A 22842-nucleotide genomic window follows, 5' to 3' on the forward strand; every position below is an offset into this window, starting at 1 on the left:
GTGTGAGGTATGGGTCTTGTTTCATTTTTTGCAGATGGATATCCAGTTATGCCAGCACCATTTGTTAAAGAGACTGTCTTTTCCTCAATTAATGGGACTTTGGGCCTTTGTCAAATATCAGCTGCCCATAGGTGGATGAATTTATGCCTGGATTCTCAATTCTGTTCCATTTGTCAATGTATCTGTTGTTGTACCAGTACCAGGCTATTTTGACTACTGTGGGGGTATAATAGGTTCTAAAATCAGGTAGTTTGAGGCCTCCCACTGTGTTGTTGAGTAAAGCTTTACTCATCCGGGGCCTCTTCCCTTTCCATATGAAGTTGGTGATTTGTTTCTCCATCTCATTAAAAAATGCCGTTGGAATTTGGAGCGGTCTTGGGTTGTAATGTGCATAATGTTAAAATTGTGTTTTTGAACTCTGCTCTCAAAGATCTAGTTCTTGATGAGACCCAGGAAGCTGCGTTTTGAACATTTCATGTAGGTGATGCAGGTGCAGGTAGCCCAGGATCACCGTTTGAGAAATACCGTTAATGGAATGTTCTGGGTAAATTTTAGTACCTCATGTGGTGTCACCACTTGTTGTGCAGTGCAAGCCCAGGGTGAAAACGGGAGCTAAAATTCCATCTGAACGTTACTCCCCAAGCTGTGTCTTGAGAGAACCCCCATAGGAGCACCTTTTTCTAATTGTACAGAGGAACTCTTTATGCTGGAGGGACCCTGTACTAATTTAGTTTGTAATTTGCACTGCGTACTATTTGGGCTAGAAGCAGCCCCATGCTATTTTGGTGCTTCACAAATTTAAAATTTGTAGTGTTAAAGCTTGTTGCCTGAAACTCGGAGTATACATAACATGTAGAAATCTGAGATTCAAATTTGAACTATTCAGGTGAGGCTGCCTAGTTGATGTGTGTAGATGTTACCAAAGCTTTGTTTTCTCTGCTGGGGTATCCTTTCTGGGAGGTTTGTAACTAGAGCCATGTTTCGGCGTTAATTGCTTTCAGATCGATGTCACGGATGGCAGTGGTCAATTGTATTTTCTTGCCCTAGCAGCCTGGGTGAAGTTTTAAATCTTTGTGAGGATTTTAGTATTTGATGGTTATTATACTAAAAAATCCATTGTTAACTACAGATGAAGTCACATATTAACTAACCCCATGATATCCTAGAAGTTGATTTCTGGGACAAATTCCCAGATTATTTTCTCGTTTTTACAATCTTAGTACCTGATAAGGAAGAGGCTGTTTAATATCAAAATAGTGTAATTTAATTAGTATTATAAAGTTTATGAGAAAGTAAACTCTTAGTCAATTAAAAACGTTTTCAGAATGTTTTGGCAGTTTCATAGTAATCTAATTGTTTTGCGTTGAATGTTTCAAGCTTTCCAATGTTGTATATAATCAAACGAAAGCCCGATCCCAGAAAAACAGTAAGATTCAATAAAAAAAAATTCTCTTTTTTTGCACATGAAAATCTTTTCTTTTTCATATGGAGTGTTGCATAAGAGGTATGGTGATATTTTGATATTCCATTGTGTGCTTCTGGTGAAGCTAAAATTGCTTCTTTAATCCTGCTTGTGAAAATGGAAGCTTACGTTTTTTTATTAATCATGAAGTAAATTTATTTGATTCCTGGTAGTCATACTAGATATATGTATAGCCAGCTCATTATTATGTTCCTAGACAAAATACAGGCAACAGAAAGGAACATTTTACCTGGGCTCTTGGTATAACGGTTTAAAACATGTCCAGTTGTGAAATATAAAATATTAAATCTGACAGTTTGGGAAAATAAAAGCTAAGTATATTCTTAAATTTAACTTCCATAGTGAAAAAGAACCCAAAACTCAAGTTACGGCATGTTAATAGCAAAACTTTCCCTTTCCATAGTTTTCAAGATAATTAAAGGAAAAAAAGCATAAGTGTAAACCATACTGTAAACATGTCATTTACATATGCAGCCATGATTTTGTTCATTTTTTAAGCTGTTGTGTAGGGAATAATTAATCATGCTATCCAGACAGTAGGAGCCCTGGTGGCACAATGGTTAAGTGCTTGGCTGCAAACCGAAAGGTCAGCTGTTTGAACCCACCAGCCACTCTGAGGGAGAAAGGACCTGAAGATCTGTTCCCGTAAAGATTACAGCCTCGGAAACCTATGGAGCAGTTCTACTCTGTCCTACAGTCCCTGTGAGTCAGAATTGACTCAACTTGCTGGCACACAGCAACATCTAGACAATTTATGATATTACTAAAAACTACTTAACTGCTGTCTTTCTAGATTGAAGAACTCTGTATCTTTTTGATTATTCTACCTCTTTTGTTGATTCATCATCTTATTCTTGAAGTCAAGACAGTTTCATGATGAAAAAGCTTAATTTACTAATGTTACTTTTTTAGATCAATTTTTGAAGTCAAGCTGATTTCAAATACAGATATAGAAAATTGTATCAAAAAAGTCTTAAAATAATTTTTAGGACTTTACTCCTGAAACCTTGTTTTATAGTTTTATTTCATGAATGGAAGACAGTAAAAGAAAAAAGAACCAAAGCAGAGAAAACTTTTTATAAATGGGCCAAAGAATTGGGTATCTTTTCTGATGTAAATTAAATCATCTAACAGGATGGGTGACCTTTTTTTTTTTTTCTTTAAGCAGACACAGATCACTTTACAATGATAAAAACCACAAAGCAGAAAGAAATTAATGACAAATATTTATGTTGGATGCTTACTATGTGTGGGGCCCTTGACTACATACTAGAAGCCATGGAGTGCAGTGGCGGCAATGAGAATGCCTGCCTGTCATAGTAGTGATGGCAGTGGGAGGGACAGTATTTGTTTTCAGTGCATTTGTAATGTCAGTCAGAAAAAGGTTAATGAGTGATACTGAAATGAAAGGCCTTACGCAGACAGACCAGGACAGTAACAGAGTAACTCTCCTTCTTGTCAGGCCTGGAATCCTGCTGCTGAAGACCAGTGCTTTGACAGATGCCATAGACTTGGCCAGAAACAAGAAGTTATCATCACAAAAGTGAGTTTGTCAACCATTTATTTAAAGATTAGGCTGAAATGTTTTTTTTTGTCATAATTACACAAATAATGTTTGAATATATTATTGTAAAAGATTAAAATAGAATTATACAGAGCAAAATACGAGGCAACCACCATTAGTAGTTTAATATATATACTTCAAGATCCCTTACTGAATATTTACATACTGTCACATTTATATATATATCTCCTTAAAAAAATTTCTTTCAAAGATAAATTGATCATACTTTATTATTCTGCAGAATGTTTTTGTTTGTTGACAATATGTGCTGGAAACTTCTCGGTATTTGTACATTTAGGTCACACTCATTCTTTTTAACCGCATGATGTTTCATAATATAGATACATCATAATTTCTTTAACCAGTCCAATTTTTTGCTAATGCAAACGGTGTCATAATAAGATTTATTGTACATACGTTGTGCATATACAGCTACGTAGATTAAGAAAGCTAGAATTCTGGATTTATAATTTTTATTAGATGACTGACTGCCAGGTTGCTTTCAAAACAGGCTTAATGGTATATGAGAATGCTGTAAACCGACGTTTAGGTGGTGGTCAGGAGAGTTCCATTCTATTTGCATCTGCCTAATTATTTGTGACCTTGAGCATATTTCACATATTTATTGTCCATTAATATTTCTTCTGTGGTTTCCTTTTGTACCTTTTACCTAGTTTTCATAGTTAACAGTATAAACTATGGTTATGGTACAATGTAGTTTTGTAGTATAAAGCAACCTTTTTATCCATTGAAATGATTTATCCCAGTCTCTTGCTTATTTTTGAACTTTATCTGCTTTTTGTCATGAAAAAGTTTAAAAATTTTTGATTTAAAAAATACCAACTTTTTTCATTCTAGCTTCTGGATTTTATGGTCTTGATTAGGACAAGAAGGCTTTCTCCAAATTTGTAAAACTATTCTCCTATACTTCTAATTTTTTTGGAGGATTTTATTTTGTATTTTGTTTACGGTTAGTGATATGTGGGTATAAGTCTTTATTCTTTTTTCAAATGAAGAGTCATTTGTTCCATCACCGTTTTTTTGAAAATTCCATCATTTTCCCCACTGATTTGAAATGTCCTACAGTCATGAACTATTTCATGTGTTTTCGTATGTATTACACAGGTCTCTTTATGGACTTTGTTCTGTTCCTTAGATCTCTTCCTATTTCTAGGACAATATTCTTATAATAACTATACTTTTATAAAGTATGTTTTGATATCGGGTAGGACAGGGTGCTCTGATTACCTTTCTTTTTGAAAATTGTATCAGTTATTATTTACTCTTACATTGAACTTTATTGAAAATGTTGTTTGGAATTTGTACTTGTATTGAATTTATGACTAATTTGAGAACTGACTTCCTTATAAATAAGGAGCATCCTATCCAGGAACATTGATAGTATCTCTCTCCCATTATATATTTTTTATCTATGTCAGTAAAGCTGTATAACAGCTTCTTTGTTTTTAATTACTGCAGTAAGTAGGATCTCTATGCAGTGTTGAATAGTAGTAATAGCAATCATTTTTGACTCATTCCTATTTTTATTGAGAACATTTTTATTGTTTAACATTAAGGATGTTTTTCTTAGGTAGCTGGTATATGCCCTTAATAAGGTTGAGGATATTTTTTAAATTCCTGACTTAATGAGGGTTTTTATCAAGGTTTTTTTTTTTTTTAATCAGGAATAAATGTTGAATTTTGTCAGTATTTTTTAGGCATCTGTTGAGGTGATCATGTGTTCTTTTCCTCTTTAATTTGTTAATGTTATGAATTATACTGGATAATAACTCATTGTTGCATTCCTGGAAAAATTGTTTTTTTTTTTTTTTTTTTTAAATAAAGTCCTAAATTCATTTTACTAATAATTCTAGTTTCAGTTTTGCATTTATCTTTGTAACTCATAGTTACCTAAATAGTTTTCTTCTTTTGTGCTGTTCTTTTCTGGTATGATGGAGTTAGGAGATGTAACTTTTGTTGCTAAGGCCATATTCTTTATATAGAAAAATCATGTAGAGTGATAAAGGAAAGCAATGTTCAGACATAATTAATCTGAATATTTTCATTATAATGAGAAAAAAGGTGCTAAACCAGTTTCTAATAGGTTATTATTATACATTCTTGAAAGCTATGTAATATTTGTAAGAAAAAAAATGCCTTTATAGTAGACCATTGTTCTCATCATGTCTCAAAGATTTTTTCTTTTTTTTTAGTAGACAGTGGTGTTAGCATATTTATTCTTCATGTGTCTCAATAATAGTTGATGTAGTTTTCTTAGTAGTGTTTTTTTTTTTCCATTGAAGATTTTAAATAATGACCTAAAAAGTACTTAACCTGTTTAACCCTTTTTTTTTTCTTTTAAAGTTCATTGTAAAGGACTCTGTTGAAGAAAATATGCTGAAAATACAAAACACAAAGAGAGAACTTGCAGCTGGAGCTTTTGGAACTAAAAAACCAAATGCTAATGACATGAAACAAGCTAAAATTAACGAAATCAAAACTTTAATTGATTTATAACTTGTGAAGTTTTAGTCAGGTCAGTTTGGATGTACATACAGAAGTTTTGGAAATGAGATAAATGCAGAGTTCTAGAAATGAGGCCTAGAGAGTATGTCTTCTGCAAGGGGCATATTTTATATTTGGGAAGAGGTATTCTTGACACAATCTCTTCTGTACATGATTCTATTTTTAGTGATACTTCAAATAGCAATAAGTTCCGTTCTATACTGTGGCCTAAGATAATTTTTTGAGGAAAAAAAATTACTTTGTTATTCCACTTTTCATAGTAGGTATGCTGAGTATTTTCATATATCTCCCAAATACTCAGCTTTTTCGTATTTCAAATGAGGTCAAATCTTTTATACTTTTGACCAAGTAAAGAAGTTATTTTCTACGTTGGGCACGTGTGGTTACTGACCAAAGCCTCCCATTTGTGATGCAGTGGATTCCCCGTCCTTGTAAATGATTAATATATACATTGACTATTCAAGAGATTGATTTTATTGGCCTTTCAAAAACCATATTCGCACTCCGGAACCAAACCTTCTATAAGAGACCAAAGTCCAGGTTAGCAAGTTGCTTGTAATTTCATGTTCATGAAAAAATTAAAGACTGTGTTAGTAGCGCTATTTTCTCCATGTTAGTCAGGTGGTACTGTAGTCATTGTTTAAATGTAACTTGATGTTTAAGGTGTAAATACAGTCTGTGGATGTGGGAGAAAACCAGTTCTACCCAGTTTGATTTGAAAATGTAAATTATGCATTGCTAAATAGATATTTCTATAAATAGATAATTTTTATTTATGTAGGTTTTTTGGGAAATATCTTTATAAAGTTTTATAATTCAGAAGACTACTGTATGTGGGAGGTATGATACCTGGATGGAAGCTGGGCTGGATGACCTGCAAGGTCATTGCAGCCCTTAAAGGCATCTTAAACCTGAATGTAAAAATTTGTGTGTTTAGAATGAGAATTTGGTTTTGGAATTTAAATAATTCATCCTTACATCTACCTACAGAATTAATCATCTTTTTCTTACTTTTTGTTAATAAGCAAATTCATAGTAGTTGCCACAGAATTCTTCATGACTCCTTGAGTCATATTTAAAACAAACAAGATAATAAGTTTAATGATCAGGTTAGGTAGTCAATGGTGGTATTTCCTTAAGGGAAACTTTTTTTTTTTTTTAATCCAAAGAAAGAAGAGATTACTTCCTGTAACGAGAAGTCTCGTGCTTGACGATGTAGACTTAAGAACGCTTTAGATTTTACTTACACTGTTAGAAGGGACCTGGCTGGAAATAGAGAGGGTTGGAGGCGGCCTTGTGTTGTGTGGGACACACCTAAGGTATGTGTTAGGTCTGTCACTGGCCAAGTCCTCCCTTCTCTGTGCCCTGTCTCTTGTTCCAAGGGAACAGTGGGTTAGCTCTCCCTTTTCTCAGTGGCAGCATCTTAAGGGGATGCTGATGAAAAAGGACCAGGACATCTCTCTGCAGTTGTAAGGGTGGGATAATAACTTGGGGTTGGTCCGCTAGCATTAGGAGCAGTAGGGAAGTGCTTTACCTTCTGGGAGTACTCAACTTATACAATGAATATAGGTCCCAACCTGCATGACAGAAGAAAATCAGGTTGATCTGGATATCACGAAATATGGAAATGTGGATTTTCTATATATTAATAATCCAGTGGGATTAAGTTAGAGTTTTCAGCACAAAATGACAGTCTTCTTGCTTAAAAAGGCAAAGCCTCAAAAACTTACTGTAAAGGTAAAGACTTGACTTGCTTCTTTACCCAAACATTTGCAGAGTTATGCTTTTAAATGTAAGTTTGGCAAGTCATTTTAAAAATGCCTTTTTGTTTTTTTTGTATAGTTCTGTTAAATGGTGTTTTTTTTTTAAATTGTAAGAAAATATATAAACTACTGGAATGAAAACTTCACATTATGCTATGCTGTTAATTCTGTTTCATTATTGAGTAGACTAATAGTTTTAGAAATATATTGAAGATATTGTATTCACACTTGTGGTTCAAACTGAATTTTGTGGTTCAAACTGGATTTTGTTTTAAATTTAAAATCAATAAAAACTTCAGAAATTTTATTCAGTCCCATAATTTTAATGACTATTTTAAAAAAATCTTTCATTAAATATCGTACTTCTGTGAAGATGTCTGTTTTACATAATTACTTTTTACTAAAGTACTGTGATTAACTGAGTAACTTACATTCCTACCACCTTTTTTTATTTTGCTCAATTTAACTGTGACTTTCTTGGTCAGAAATCAGAGTATATAAATTTTGAAAGTTTATTTTAAATGCCTTGATCTTCAAAAATTCAAAAACCTTGTCTCGGGTTATTATTATTCCCTTACCTGCAGTAAAGGAGTTGTGATGATATCTACGTATAGTGGTATTAATACATAACACTTTGGATCATTGTAGATTTTTCTCTAATTCCAGCTCTTGGATGGGAAATAGTCAACCAAGAAAAACTCCTAAGCAGTTTGTTACAAAAAAAAACAAACAAAAAAACCCGTTGCCATCTAGTCGATTCCGACTCATAGCGACCCTATAGTGAGTACCAGTGAAATTATCCTCAGGCAGTGTATGTTTTCTGTCGGGGGATGTCAGACATTGGTGTATGTTTTATTCATTTTATTTACTGTACTTGCCAAAGTTTCATTTATTAGATTTTGGATGACAGCCATTAAAAACAGGTGGGCAAATTTTGTTTACCTCATTAAAAAGAACTCGAATGTTTAACTAACCTTTAAGTTTTTAGCTACATTAACTTTAAAATATTTGCAAAAGGTATAATCCAACAGAGAATAACTTTCTCCATTTCATTCATTAAGTATGTAGGTATGTTTGCACTGTCACCTGCTTTACAAGTTCTAGATTTCTGCAATTTGATACCTCATTTGTATCGTACTTGAGTGAGAATCACTCATTGCAAGGGGTTTGGTTTTTTTTTTCCCCTGAATAAAAAAAGCCAGTAATACCGATAGCTGTGAATAATAATTGGGATGCTTCCTTGCAGTAATGCCAACCTTCAAAGGGGACATTTTCTGTTGTCAGCAGACACATTTTCTCCCATGTTAATATATTTATACTTACTGCATGGTAATAATAAAGGACAGAAGTCTTTTATATGAACCCTTAATGCTAAAAATGGAGAAAGACAATGCATATTTGGGTAACATTTTTTTTTGACAGCTAAGTTACTAATAATTTACTCCTTTCAGAAGGATAAATGATTTATAATTCCCAATCAGATCATTTACTAGTTAAAATGAGAGATTTCTTACCTTTTTTCCAGCTCCATACTCAGCTTTCCTGCTCAACACTTTTTTTTCCTGATAAATTTTTCCTGATTTCTACTTTTAAATATGAAAATTGACTTCTGCATGAAAAGGGAATATAATTCTAATAACATACAATTTCATGTATATTGGAGGTTGTACAGGTCACCTCCATTAACCTGAACCAAGTATCCAAGACTTTTAAGATAACTACACTACTCTGGGATTTCATTTAGAAGGATGGCAAATGTCAAAATGATTTCTTAGTGATAAAACACAAATTCTAGGGCATGTCTTTACATACTTGAAACCCAGTCAGCTGTTTCAAGAGAGTATTTAATCTGATGAGAAGTGATAATACAAGTTGTAAAAACGATATATTGTTAAATCTGTGCTCTATTTACTAAGGCAGTGACTTAACGTTTTAGTGAAGTTTTCATTGTTGAAAGTCTTTTCAACATGCCCATTTATTAAAAATATAAAGGCAGGTAAAATTAACCAGGATACGGCTTCCTGAATCCTTAATTTATCCTTTTTCTTGAGGGGGAGGAGAGGGTTATTCCTTAATAATACATTGTAGGTTTTTAAAAATTTTGTACTGGTATCAATATATTGATAAAGGTAAATATTTCATGAGAAAATGGTCTTGTGAAGGAGATTTAATATGCTTCTTGCAGTTGTAAGCTGTAGGTAAGGAGACTTAAACGTTCACTTTATACATGAACTGTAGACCTTGACCAAGCATGGAGCTAATCCCCAAAGGCATGGATTTGACCTTGGTGTGGTTAAGTTTGTCTCAGCTGAAGGCTATATTATACCCACCATTGGTCACAAGAGGTAAAAAAGTAAACGTGTCGAGCACCTCTACAAAAGTATGTTCTTGTAATTTGAGTTGCTGCGTATTTAAACATCTTACTCTCGGTATTTTAGGCTCCCTAGAAAATATTCTGCAGTATAATGGTGTGCCTTTGAATGGAAAAGTAAATACTTCACCTTAATTAAGGCATATCCTTGGAAAGTCAGGGAAGGAAAAGAAAGCTGTTAGCCTAGTGCAGTGACTTCCTAGCCTCAAAACTTGACACCTTCCTGTACCTTATATACTATCTTCTATGGCAAACTTGTCTGATTCCTAAAGTTAATAAAAAAAACAAACCTTTTCCTGTTGAGTCAGTTCCAACTCACAGCAACCCTGAAGGACAGAGTAGAACTGCCCCATAGGGTTTCTAAGGAACGCCTGGTGGATTTGAACTGCTGACCTTTTAGTTAGCAGCCGTAGCTCTTAACCGCTACGCCACCAGTGTTTCCAAAGTTAATAGTCTTTACTAAATACTTCAGAAATTATGTAAGCTTTTTCACTCAGAGCTTTATTTGTTATGCTATTGTGTAAAAAATAGGGAACAAAAGATAGTAAACAAAAATTAATAGATACAATAATGTGTGACTCCCCCCCCCACCAAATTTGGTGCTCTTACATCATTTCTCAATTATTAAAAAAAAAAAAAAAAGCTTTGAATCTTGTGATCTCTTCTGATACAGATGCAGAGTTCCAAAATACACTTAATTACTTGGATTGCCTATTGCATGACTACAGCAATAAGGCAGTGGTATTTATCTGAAGACTAGGTTTTTGTTCGCCTCAGCCAGGGACCCAGAAGCAAAAAAGTTTTCTGACCAGCAAAGTAATAGTCTTCAGTGAACTGATACACTTGATACAATAGAAAAGCACTAACATTCAATGGCCCTATTATTGAACATTTAACTCTTTTCCTATTCCTGTTCTAGGCAAACATACTTCCAGTAGGAGAACTGATAGTGGACAGGCTTGGCATCGAGAAAGAAACCTCACAAAATTAAAAGTGAATAAAGATAGAGTAGATCACACGTGCTGAGCTGGTCAGTGTAGGGTAGGGAGCCCTGCAAAACCCAGGGCCCCTGAGGACAACACAGTATCACAGTATAGTCGTAGGAGAGAAATTTTACCTCTTTGGGGCCAATAAAACAACTGTGAAAACAGAATAATTCTATATAGGTTGTAAGAAAGTCTTCATTTTAAAGCTGAGTCTTGTCCGAGTCGAAATTCACAACTAAACATCCTTGGACTTTCTTACCCCTTTATTTTTTACGTTACAATTTCAGACAACCTATTTGGGAAAGCCTTCGCAGAAGGTGTTTTGTAAGCCCTGTTTCAAGGCTTACCTTCATAGTAAACAAAATGAAAGCTTTTTCCTTATTAAACGTGTCACTGCACAGATTTCTGGCAATAAACAGGTTTCTCTGATCTCTGCTTTTTTTCCCTAAACATTGTTTTGACCATAGGTTTCTTTAATGCAGAGAGAGTATGCACTGGAGTGAGAGAAGAATTTGAAATTACTATGTGACCTTTTGCAAGGATACCTTTCTATCCTCTGATTTCTTTATCTGCAAAATGGGGATACTATCCATACATCATAGAATTGATAAGAGAATTGAGACATAAATACCTAATACTGTCTTCTTTTTGCTTTATTCCACATTGCTCTTCCTTAAAGGATACTGAATTTCAGCATATGAAACTTAGTAAGTTATCAAATAAGTTATCTAAATCTAAAAATGGATTCTAGTACCTTTTTGTACTTGGAATAATCAGTACAGTAAAAAGCAGACCATGGTGTCTTAGTTACCTGGTGCTGCTCTAACAGAAATACCACAAGTGAGTGGCTTTAACAAATTTATTTTTTCACAGTTTAGAAGGCTACCAAGTCCCAATTCAGGACTCCGGGTCTAGAAGAGGCTTTCTCTCTCTGTTGGCTCTGGGGGAAGAGCCTCTCTTTTCAGCTTCAGTTTCTTGGTTCCTCGGAGATCTCACATGGTGTGACATCTATCTTCTCCCATCTGTGCTTGCTTCTCTGTGCCTAATCTTGTATATCTCAAGAGACTGACTTAAAACACAACCTACACTAATACTGCTTCATTAACGTAACAGAACCTTCCCAAATGGGATTACAACCACAGGTATAGTGGGATTTACAACACACATTTTTGGGTTAATCCATAGCATATGACATTTCACAGAATCCCTATTTGAGAAGCCAAGTTAAGTCTTCCTTAGCTAAATAACTGAAATCTCAGTGACATTTAAAAGGTTAACACTACACACTGGTGGTTCTCTGGTAGAATTCTCGCTGTCCATGCGGGAGACCGGCCAATACACCTCATGTGCAGCCACCATCCGTCAGTGGAGGCCTTCTTGTTGCTATATTGCTATACAGGTTTCTGTGGAGCTTCCAGACTAAGACAGACTAGGAAGAAAGGCTTGGTGAGCTACTTCCAAAAATTAGCCAATAAATCCTGTGGATCATCATGGTCCCATCCCAACCAATCATGGGTTTGGCGCAGGACCAGGCAGTGTTGTATTGTGCATGGGGCTGCCATGAGTCAGGGGCTGACTTGAGGATGGATAACAAAAACATCACACAATGATTTTTATATTTGTAGATGTTACTTAAGTTAATGTTTCCTACATCTCTCAAGGAGCTGAGATGCTTTTGGAAAATCTAATTAGAAGTTGAGTTCCCTACCATGTAACAACTACCTCACCTCTTTATTTGCCATCTGTTACAAATCACCTGACCCCTGTTGTATTTAGTGTAAATAATGTATCAGGTGGTTCTCAGGTATCATTTGGGTCAAAGTCATTTGGAGTGCTTGATAGTTGGAGTGGAGATACTATGGTTCCAACCTAGACCTACTGGATCAGAATGTCTGTGGATGAGGCCCAAGAAACTATTTTTAACAAGTCTGGTGTTTTCAGGAGCAGTCAGGTGGGAGACTCAGTTGGGTCTCTCTCCAGGACTGCTGCAGGAAGCTAAACTGGCCTTCCCATCTACTCTTAACCTCATTCAGACGATTTTCTACACAGCGGCAAAAGCGTTGTTCTTAAAATGTAAATCACAAAGTTAGGACAATTAGATCATCTTTAAGAATAACTTCAGCAGATTGAAACTTAAAATCCATTAATTCATAAAGATACTAAAACCCCTCCAAAACCCTCCTAGTTACCTTTGGATGTTAGGAAACCAACTCCTTATTTTGTATACTAGTGAAAGAACCAAGCCATTTGTTCATCCTGCCCTCCTACAGGAACTGAACCTCAGGGTAACCAAATTATTGATGAATGGGAGTCTACAAAAATATCTCACCTACTGTCAGTCATCACCCTTTTGCAACTCCTAATAATATAGCTAGGCAATAATCATCCATGATGATCTGAGATAACCAGAGATTCTGGGGTACTCAACATGACTATAAAGTTGCCAAATTGGATCAAGTCCTCTAGATCAGTTTACAGCAAATACAGAAGACAGGGGAACACGTCAAATTGTAGCAACCAGCAAGATGCAGAACAAGGGAGATTCTGCGGCAGAAATGATCTGGTTTCTCCAATAAACAAACTGCAATAACAACAACAAGAGGGACAGGAGTAAGAAAACTAGAGTGTATCACAGATGTATCAGCCAACGGCACTGCCTGCACCTTACTCGGATTCTGATTCAAACTAACAAATCGGGGGAAGAAAAACGATACTAGAGGAAGTTTGGAATGAATATTTTGGCCTTTCTTACTTTTTAAAGATCTATATATAGAAATATTTACAGATGAAATTGCTTCAAAATAATCTGGCAGGTGAGAGTATAGATGAGACATAGCTGTTGAAGCTGGGTTCTTTATACTATTCCGCTTGCTTTTGGGTTATGTTTATAATTGCCCATTAATAAAAAGTAGATAAATAAAACTCTTCAATCGACTGCCACAGAATTTAGAATAAAATCCAAAGTCTATGCCATGGCCTACGAAACCACTTCATCCTATGTCTTGGAATCCTTTACATCTACCAAGTTCTTGCCTGCTCTAGGGCCTTTGCTCGCACAGATCCTTCTGCTAGGAATATTCTCCCTTCCCCTCCCCATCAGCTGGCTCCCTCTCAGAGCCTCTTTCTAGCTTAAATGGCATCGTACGGAGGTCCTTGTTGGCCACCATATGATTAGACTGTCCCTGTTAATGCTGTCAGTGTACTTCGTTTAGCATAATTTGTAATTTGTTCTTGTGTCTCCTACTAGAATATGACACTAAGTTTTATACAAGTCTGTATTCCTAATATGTATCACATGTGTGACACCATATTCAGTAAGAACTTGAATTTTATTTAGTGTTGTCTACCTTAAATGTATGTCAACTCAAATTGTGTATGATGTGAAACTATGATGATTAAATAAATATTTTGGTAGATGTTATTTCTGGAATAAAACCAATTGCCATGGAGTTGACCCTGACTCATGGCATATTTTCTTCAAACCAGACAGATTGCTTTATGACCACTGGGGTTGTGAAGGTAACAAAGGGCTAGAATGAACTTTGAAATTACAGATAGATGTCCAGAGTCAAAGGCTCATTTGTATGATTTACAAATTACACTGTGATGAAATTTCTGTTGAGTTAGATTTTTCTATGGATTTGATTCTCATTGGAAGAGTTTAGCTCATAACCACCCACTGCAGGTATCCTTGGGAGTAATCTGAGACGTCTTTGTATTACAGCACCTGACACATGGAGGCACTTCATAAATGCTTGTTTAGCAAATGCTTCGTATACTTGAAGATTATAGCAACTCACTTCTGCCGGTCCAAATAATTGTGGTTTCATCTTCAGAAATCATTTGCCATTTAGTATTTTACAATTTTAGCCAAATGTTCATCTTGAGCTTTTGTGGTAGCCACCCTCCAAGGTGGCCCCAATGATTCTTGCTCTAGGTATCCATGCCTCTTGCATATTCATTCACACCCACACTGAGGGCTGACCCGTGTAACCCATAAGGTATTACTGTAGAAATGAAGGCCCGTGACCTCCAAGGCTAGGTCATAAAAGCCATTGGGCCTTCTGCCCAATTAAACCTCTAAAGTTTCCTGTGTCTGTATACCCATATTGTCCACTCTCCTGCTTTCTTTAATAGAATGATTTGTTTCTGATTACTCAATTTAGTTTTAAAAGGTAATTCTGGATCCTACCCCTTCCTAGCTTGCCGGCCCTCGCAACCTAGAATCATCTGTAAATTTAATAAATATGCTTTCTGTTTCCATTCTGTCATTTTAAGTCATGGATAGAAAACGTGAGAAGGCAGTGGGTCCAATACTGATACCAGTGCCTTGAAAGACTATCGAGTACGTTCAGAGATGAACAATGAGCCTATGATGATTTTCAGGTTACAGTACTTGGAAGGTTCCAACAGGATAAATATCTGAGTACTCAACATGGAGAGGCAATGAAGATGACAGACTAGATAAATCTGATCTCACTTTGCTCCATCTGTCAGATCCGTCACCATCACTAGAGAACACTAGATTTACACATTTCTTAGGTATGTTTGGAGCCCTGGTGGTGCAGGAGTTAAGAGCTCAGCTATTAACCAAAAGGTCGGCAGTTTGAATCCACCAGCCTCTCCTTGGAAAACCCATAGGGCAGTTCTCCTCTATCCGATAAGGTCGCTATGAGTTGGGATCAACTTGATGGCAACGGGCTTGGTTTTTTTGGTAGATATTTTTAAAGCATATATCCCAGGATTAAACCTTACAGTGAATTCGAAAACAATGACAGAATTCTCAAGTTGTGAAAAACTCCCTAATAACCTTTTCTTTGCGGGGTGGGGGACTTTCTTAATTAGACAACCAAGATATGGCAATAAGTCTTTATTTTTCATATAGGGTTCCAATGCAGGTAACCATTCAGAGAACACACTGCTATAATGCAGAACTGAACAAAAGCATTTTAGCATGCTGCCTGCTGTACATGGAAAACTGGTGAACGTCTTCATACACTAAGACTAGGCAATAAAATGGGTTAACTCCATCTGGTGCTGTGTTTATGAATCACTCAGCAGTGTTACAGGCTGCCTTTACCTGAAGGAATTACAATCTCTGGCAGCCTCCAGGCAATTCTAAAATGCAGCTCTAGTGAAGGGTACAACGAGCAAGCAAGGGACAGATGCTATGTCCCCATTCTGAAGGGAGACAGACTGGGAGCCTGGCTCTGCACATTTTAAAGATTGATATGGCCAACTTAATCGCTTAATGTTGAGTTTCCCTTACCACGTATATTGGCAATCGGCATCGAGCACTTCTGCAACGGTAGCTGCATATGTTTAGGTTTGAAAAGCGGAACACTGTCCACATAACAGAATAGCTACTTCACAACTTTTGCCCAGTTCTCACCTGCTGTCCTGCAAAACCCCCTCATCTGATGGAGTCTTGGTGAAAGCCTCTAGCAACTGTAACAGACCTTCCTCAGCCCAGTTCCAGATACTAATTGTCAGAAACAAGAGCCTGTGAAGCGGGTGTGTTCACAGGAAGACAGCAGTGTCTCTACTGGAGGTAAGTGTCAAGTTTCTTCTGGATGTTGTCAAAGGAATCTGCTCCCATGTAATCGGCCTGGCCCTGTTCCCACCGCTCCTTCCGTTCTTCTGAGGATACAAAAGGCTGTGCCGCAGCTGGGGTCTCCCCTAGGGACAGATGTGACACGTCTCCTGAGACCTCTTCCTAGAAGGAGAGCATATCAGAGTCCTTGAGAGCTGAAAGTAAAACTGGTTTAAAGAATGCAATAAATTGAAGAAGGTGAGAAAAGCCAGGATGGATTATCATGCAAAGTAGCAAAAACTGAGAAGTATTACACGAAACGAACGAACAAAAGACACGAAAATACAAGGGTTGTATGGTTTTTTCCTAACAAAATGAAGACTTCTTGACTCAGTGAAAACATTGGGAGAACAGATTAGGGTTAATGTTTAAGTTCTGCATACCTTTCTACAGAAGCCACAAGAGAAAGCCAGTGTATAGACCAAGTCTGAAAGCTGCAAACAGTTCATTAGAAAGGGTAAGATGGATGGAGAAGGAAACACAAGTCTCACGATAAATTCTCGATCTGTGTGGGCTCGGAAAGGTTGAGAACTTAAACAAAACGATACCTCAGAGGCTGAGCTTCAGAAAGAACCAGAGAGCCACACCACATACACAAGTTGCCACATAGTAAGAATGAAAACTACGTGGTTTCAGACTATGTACCAAACTCATCTGCCTGGTCAGTCTCTCATGTGGATTACGGAGTAGTATCTATTCTTGTAGCTTCTGTTAATTTAATCTGCTTAGTTTTGATCAACTGTTTCAATTCCCATCTTCACCTTTCCTTGGTTCATATTTCTCAGTCCTTGGATTGCAGAAGGAACAGCGTAAACGTGCAGGAAACAGAACAAACCTACTCTACATTAAATGTGATTCTCATTATGTATAGGATTAGCAGTAACTTCAAAGGTACCATAAAAGAATACCAGTGCTATCCTTTAAAAGGCTCTGTGGTGAGAAGGTACTGGAAATCTTAGCGAAAGAGGAAGGCACAACAGTACATACGGGCATTGCTGTTAACAGAGGGAATGTGTTACCTCAGGAAAAAAAGTTACTGATCACCTGTTTTTGTTGTTATATGTAATTAAATATAGGTGTATATGTATATATTTAAATATACTGGAATTCCAGGTACGTGGGCAGATTCTGTGGGACTGTATTATAGCTAAAGGCCGCGTAAGAAGTCCTGCCTTTGCCTTCCACGTGCAGCAGGAATGGGGCGGCGCGGGGGGCTCTTCCAGACCCCTCTGCTCATAATCTGGGGGCAGGGACCTTTCCCAGGAGAGAAGCCCGAGAGGTCAGGCCAAGTGTGCTGTATCTAACTGAGGAAAATTCTTCCTGCCACTTCAGAAAGTGCTATATTTAATTCTGAGCTGTAGAGAAATACGTTAAACAAGGTCCATCTCACATTTTTCACAAAGATAAGTCTCTCAGACCTGACCAGTCTGTGACAAAACTAAAGAAATTCCTGTTAAGTTCTTTAAGCCTCAGTTAATTTGTCTGCTTCCATTAAGATCCCCCCCACCAAAAAAAAACCAAACCCACTGCCATCAAGTCAATTCCCACTCATAGCGACCCAGTAGGTCAGAGCAGAACTGCTCCATAGGGTTTCCAAGGCTGTAATCTTTACAGGAGCAAACTGCCACATCTTGGTCCCATGGCGCGGCTGGTGGGTTCAAAGTCCTGACCTTTTGGTTGACAGCTGAGTGCTTAACCACTGTACCACCAGGGGCTCCCTCCATAAAGATTACAGCCTTGGAAATACTATGGGGCAGCTCTACTCTGTCCTATAGGGTAGCTATGCATCAGAATCGACTCCATGGCAATGGGTTTTGTTTTGTTTTTTATTTATATGCCAAGCACTGTTCCAAGTGCTGTACAAGTATTCTTTCATAATCCTATAAAACACTATATTTGGATGCAAATGCTAATAAGTGCCTAAAATTTATACCACTGAAAAGAGAATGCTCTCTTAAGACCTTATAATCTCTTATAGCCAGATAATTAACTCATCAGTTAGACTGCGTTACATTTCATTCATTTCTATTCTTTATATTGTCACATATAACGTAACAGTTTAATTCTTCATTTTCTTCCAACTCCTTCTAAAGTTTAGAAAACTGCAAAAGAGGACCCTTAGTCAGAAAAGATGCTAAAGCAGGTTGTTATTTTAAATGCCAACATTTCCCTCTGACAAAGAGACTCCTTTTCCAGGATCCTGTAATAACCACAGGAGTATAAACATAGGAAAGCAAAATAATCCTAGAAAAGTATTTGTTTTATGTTCATGTTATTGTGACTTTTACTGCAAACTCATTCTTCTAAGCAGATGGCAAATATAAAACAGGGATATTTAAATATTTGCCTTTTCTAAAACATGAAATGGGGCATCCTTCATTTTTATAGACTACTACTTTAGGAATAATCTCAATCTTTTCATAGGCACCAGGCTAAGAATTTTATAGTTAAAAGATAATGTATGTATATAAAAAACTCCCCAAACCGTCCTTATGTTCTCAGAGCCCATGAAATGTGCCACAGAACCTACTCTACTTCAGTTTTGGCTGATAGTATTTCTCCTTTCTAAGTTGGCCATTGTTTTCCTTCCACAAAAACTTATCTCTGTTTAAAATACCACTAAACATTCCCCATCTCTACTGATATATCAAGTTACAAAAAAAAAAAAAAAAGAACAAACCACAGCATAAAATTATCCGGAAGAAAAAAACAGAACCTACCACCTTTAGGTATGAGGCGGTTTCTTTGACAAGGCCACTTTGTTGAAGCAGAGGTAAAACGCTGGTGGTGAAGATGTCCCACCATGTGTTGAGAAACTCTGGATGAATCATGGCAGGGTCATGGGCATCAATTTTCATGCTTTTTGTTTTGGGATCGTAAGTGTAATTCCACGGTTTGGTTTGTCCCAGGAAATGCACGACTTTGGCATTTGCACCGAACCTGCCGAGTGAACACAAGTTGGTTAGTGCACACCGAGCACCGTCAGAAAGATAAGGAGCACTTTGTTATGTCGCTTTAATAGGGCACCGTCCATCTGCAGAACTGATTAGAAAAGAAACTGGCCTCACTGAGAAACTGTGAGACAGATACCTTGCTAATCATTGGACAATGGCAATATCTGAGGTCAACTCAGTGTTATAAACACTAGGGAATTAAAAAAAATGTAGTGGTTCAGTGCAACAAACAAAACGCCAATCCATTGCTGACAGGAAAAATACAACCACCTGGAAAACGGTTTGGTATTACCTAGTAAAGGAGAAAATAGTGGTGTTCCACCCAGAAGCTCAGCTGCCTGGCATCTGGTCTAAAGAAACTTCCACATATAATCCATTGCTCTCAGCAGCAGTATTGCTGGAAAGAGTCATTAAGTGCAAACAACCCGAATGTTCATGGGTTATGTTAGTGTTCAGCAAGTGTCCACTCCTTCTCCCAACCTCGCATGGGAGTATACGTCCCCCCTCCCTGATGCTCACCATGGTCACAGGACTTGTGTTAGCCAATCGAATGTGGGCAGAAGTGATAGTGTGTTTTAATGAAGCATTGCTTGTTTTTGTTCACCTTTGAGAAGCTGCAACTTCTGCTTGCAGAAGAATGTGTCCTACGTAGCCTGCTGGTTCCAGAAGACTGAGACCCACGGCACAGAAGTGGACTAAACCCATGGCTTGGCTTCAAACCCAGCTGGGACCATCAGAGCTATCCCAGCAGACCCACCAACACACGAGCAAGAAATACATGCTTAGTGCTGAATGCCACTGAGATCTTAGAGTTACTTCTCCATTCTGTTTTCTTTCATGGACAAACAACTTCTGGTGTGTTCTCATCACACCATGGCTGGGATTACAACATAGCAGTGAAAACGAATCAGAGCTACATGCATCATGTGGCCACACGGATGAATTTTAAAAAACCTTCATGTTGAAAAAAAGGAACAGAATGAAAATATATATGTATTATTACACTTATATAAATGTCAAAAACAGGTAAAGCAAAAGTATTGGTTAAAGAACAGAAAACTAAATGATCAATTTCATGCTATTGCTCTGGGGGAGAGGGAACACTAATTGGGAAGGGGCAAAAAGGGCTGTAAGTACTGGTTGTGTTCTATTAACTTGGATGGTGGGTATTTTTTTTTTTTGGTATGTGTATCTTTTTTTTTTTTTTAAATATTTTATTGTACTTCAGGTGAAGGCTTACAGAACAAATAGTTTCTCATGTAACAGTAGTACACATGTTGTTTTATGACATTGGTTAACAACCCCACAACATATTAACCCTCTAACTTCTCAACCTTTTTTTTTTTGGTGAAAGTACACATAGCCAAAGATACACCGTTTCAAAAATTTCTACATGCACAGTTCAGTGACATTGACTACGCTCTTCCAATTGTGCTGTTATTCTCACTTAAGATGAAGGTTTACAAAACAAAATAGTTTCTCATTTGTTACTACAAATGTCGCCCTATGACAATGGTTAACAATCTCACAACACATCAACAATATCCTTACTCAACCTTGGGTTCCCTATCACCAGCTTCCTTGTCCCCTTCTGCCTTCTAGCCCTTGTCACTGGACTCCTGTACCTCGTTAATCTCATTTGGTTTTACGGGGCTGTCCACTCCCAGGCTGAACAGTGAACCTCGGAGGTAACTTCACCACTGAGCTAAAAGGGTGTCTGGGGGCCATACTCTCGAGGTTTCTCCAGTCTCCTTTAGGCCAGTAAATCTGGTCTTTTTTTTTTGAGTTAGAATTATGCTCTACATTGGATGGTGGGTATTTTTTAAAAAACTGCATATTTTTAAATTTTTTGTATATACACTATTTCACAATAATACCTTTAAAAAGTAAGGGTGATTCTGCTGTGGTTGGGAAGAGATCTTGCATACACAAACAAGCAACAATAAGCATGAACACAGCAAGTGCCCAAGGAGCGTGAGGAACAGTGAGCGCACTTCAGGAATTCAGAGGCAGCCCGGTCGCTGCAGTGGGATGTGGTGGGGGGGCAGGAGGTGGAGCTGGTGGAATGTGACCGAAGCCTGAACAGCAGACAGGGCCTGGTGATAAGAATACGGGGCATTCTGGGCAGGGGAACGGCAAACATCAGGTGAGCACGTGTGTGCTAGACCACATGTCCTCCAAGTACAGCCAGAGAGGACGCTTTGGGTAGGAAAAGGTAAACAGGACAGATCCTTGGGTGCTGGGCTCAAGTGCTGGATTTTGGTGGACTAGGTGGTGCAAATAGTTAACGTGCTCAGCTGCAAACCAAAAAGTTGGAGGTCTGAATCCACCCGCAGGTGCATCAGAAGAAAGGCCTGGTGATCTACTTCTGAAAAATCAGCCATTAAACATCCTACAGAGCACAGTTCTATTCTTCCATGGGGTCGTCATGAGTTGAAATCAAAGGTAACTGGTTATCACACAGGCAACTAAAGTATGATGTACAAGATGAAAGTAACGCAACTATGTCACTTTCCCTGTCTCCTAAAGGAGCCCTGGTGGCACAATGGTTAACTGCCTGGCTGCTAACTGAAAGGTCGGTGGTTCAGCTGCTCTGTGGGAGAATGATGTGGCTGTCTGCTGCTGTGAAGATTACAGTCTTGGAAACCCTGTGGGGCAGTTCTACTTGAATCGACTTGATGGCAATGGGTTTAAAGTTTGTTGAAAAAACAAAAAACAAAACAAAACAAAACAAAACAAACAACCAGGGACCTATTAAATAGCTATTATCATCCAGGAGTTCACTAGGTTTGAGGGATGCATTCTTTAAGGCCAGGGTTGAGTGTAACAATAGTCCTGCCAGGTGGACTCTTACTAAGGCTCAGAGGTGCTAAATGAGCTGCTTAAAGACACACAGCTATTAAGGGGCAGAGATGGCATTTGCACAGGTTTGCCTCTCTCTAAAGAAGCCCTGGTGGTGTGGTGGTTAAGCGCTCAGCTGCTAACCGAAAGGTCAGCAGTTCAAGCCCACCAGATGCTCCGTGGGAAAAAGATGTGGCAGTCTGTTTCGGTAAAGATTACAGCCTTGGAAACCCTATGGGACAGTTCTACCCGGTCCTACAGGGACACTATGAGTCGGAATTGATTTGATAGCAATGAGTTTGGTTTGGTTTTTGCCTCTCTCTAAAGCCTAGGCTCTCACCATCCTACCATGCTGCCATTCCAAAAATATGCAAGGGAAATACAGCCTACCTGTAAAGTTCCTCCGAGGGGTGACTACAGTGTGTTTCTTCTGCAAATGAAGGGGATACCTGATATCCCCAAGCTTACTCTTTATTTTATATAGTGTATTTTATACACACTCACACACTCAATCTTACCCTTAAAAGGACAGAAACCATACATTTGTGCACAGGAAGAGCCATCATTTCCCAGCCATTACAATTCTGTAAGCAACTATTGTGAGTACTGTGCTCAGTGCACAAGGAAATGGGATGAAGTATCAGACTGTGGCCCCAAGAGACTTCCATCCGAACAGAGAGATTGCTCATCTATAGAGCAACAGTACAAGGAGACCTGTCAGGGCTACCAGGGCAGTGCAGACATCAAGGATGTGGAATTCA

At 37.7% G+C, this 22842-nt stretch overlaps 2 protein-coding genes across 9 annotated transcripts in view; one reads left to right on the plus strand and one right to left on the minus strand.

Moving 5' to 3' along the window:
- The window catches only part of HLTF (helicase like transcription factor), a 56343-nt gene extending 47451 nt beyond the window's left edge, over positions 1-8892 (plus strand). For 4 of the 5 annotated variants that reach the window (XM_004379201.2, XM_012556341.2, XM_023733915.1 and 1 more), the window contains 2 exons: positions 2946-3026; positions 5412-8892. In XM_004379201.2, the coding sequence (XP_004379258.1) occupies positions 2946-3026; positions 5412-5564 (234 nt within the window). In that variant the 3' untranslated portion in view covers positions 5565-8892. The remainder of the gene's footprint in view (positions 1-2945; positions 3027-5411) is intronic. The other variant, XR_002824554.1, reaches the window with a different exon arrangement.
- The window catches only part of GYG1 (glycogenin 1), an 85133-nt gene that overhangs the window by 27975 nt on the left and 34316 nt on the right, over positions 1-22842 (minus strand). For 2 of the 4 annotated variants that reach the window (XM_023733916.1, XM_023733918.1), the window contains exons 6-7: positions 19007-19226; positions 13262-16409 (exon numbers count right to left, since the gene is read on the minus strand). In XM_023733916.1, the coding sequence (XP_023589684.1) occupies positions 16236-16409; positions 19007-19226 (394 nt within the window). In that variant the 3' untranslated portion in view covers positions 13262-16235. Of the gene's footprint in view, positions 1-13261; positions 16410-19006; positions 19227-22842 lie in introns of those variants that run through there. The other 2 variants (XM_023733917.1, XM_023733919.1) reach the window with 2 other exon arrangements.

Source organism: Trichechus manatus, unplaced genomic scaffold (genome assembly GCF_000243295.1).
Source record: "Trichechus manatus latirostris isolate Lorelei unplaced genomic scaffold, TriManLat1.0 scaffold00062, whole genome shotgun sequence".
NCBI classification, from domain to species: Eukaryota; Metazoa; Chordata; class Mammalia; order Sirenia; family Trichechidae; genus Trichechus; species Trichechus manatus.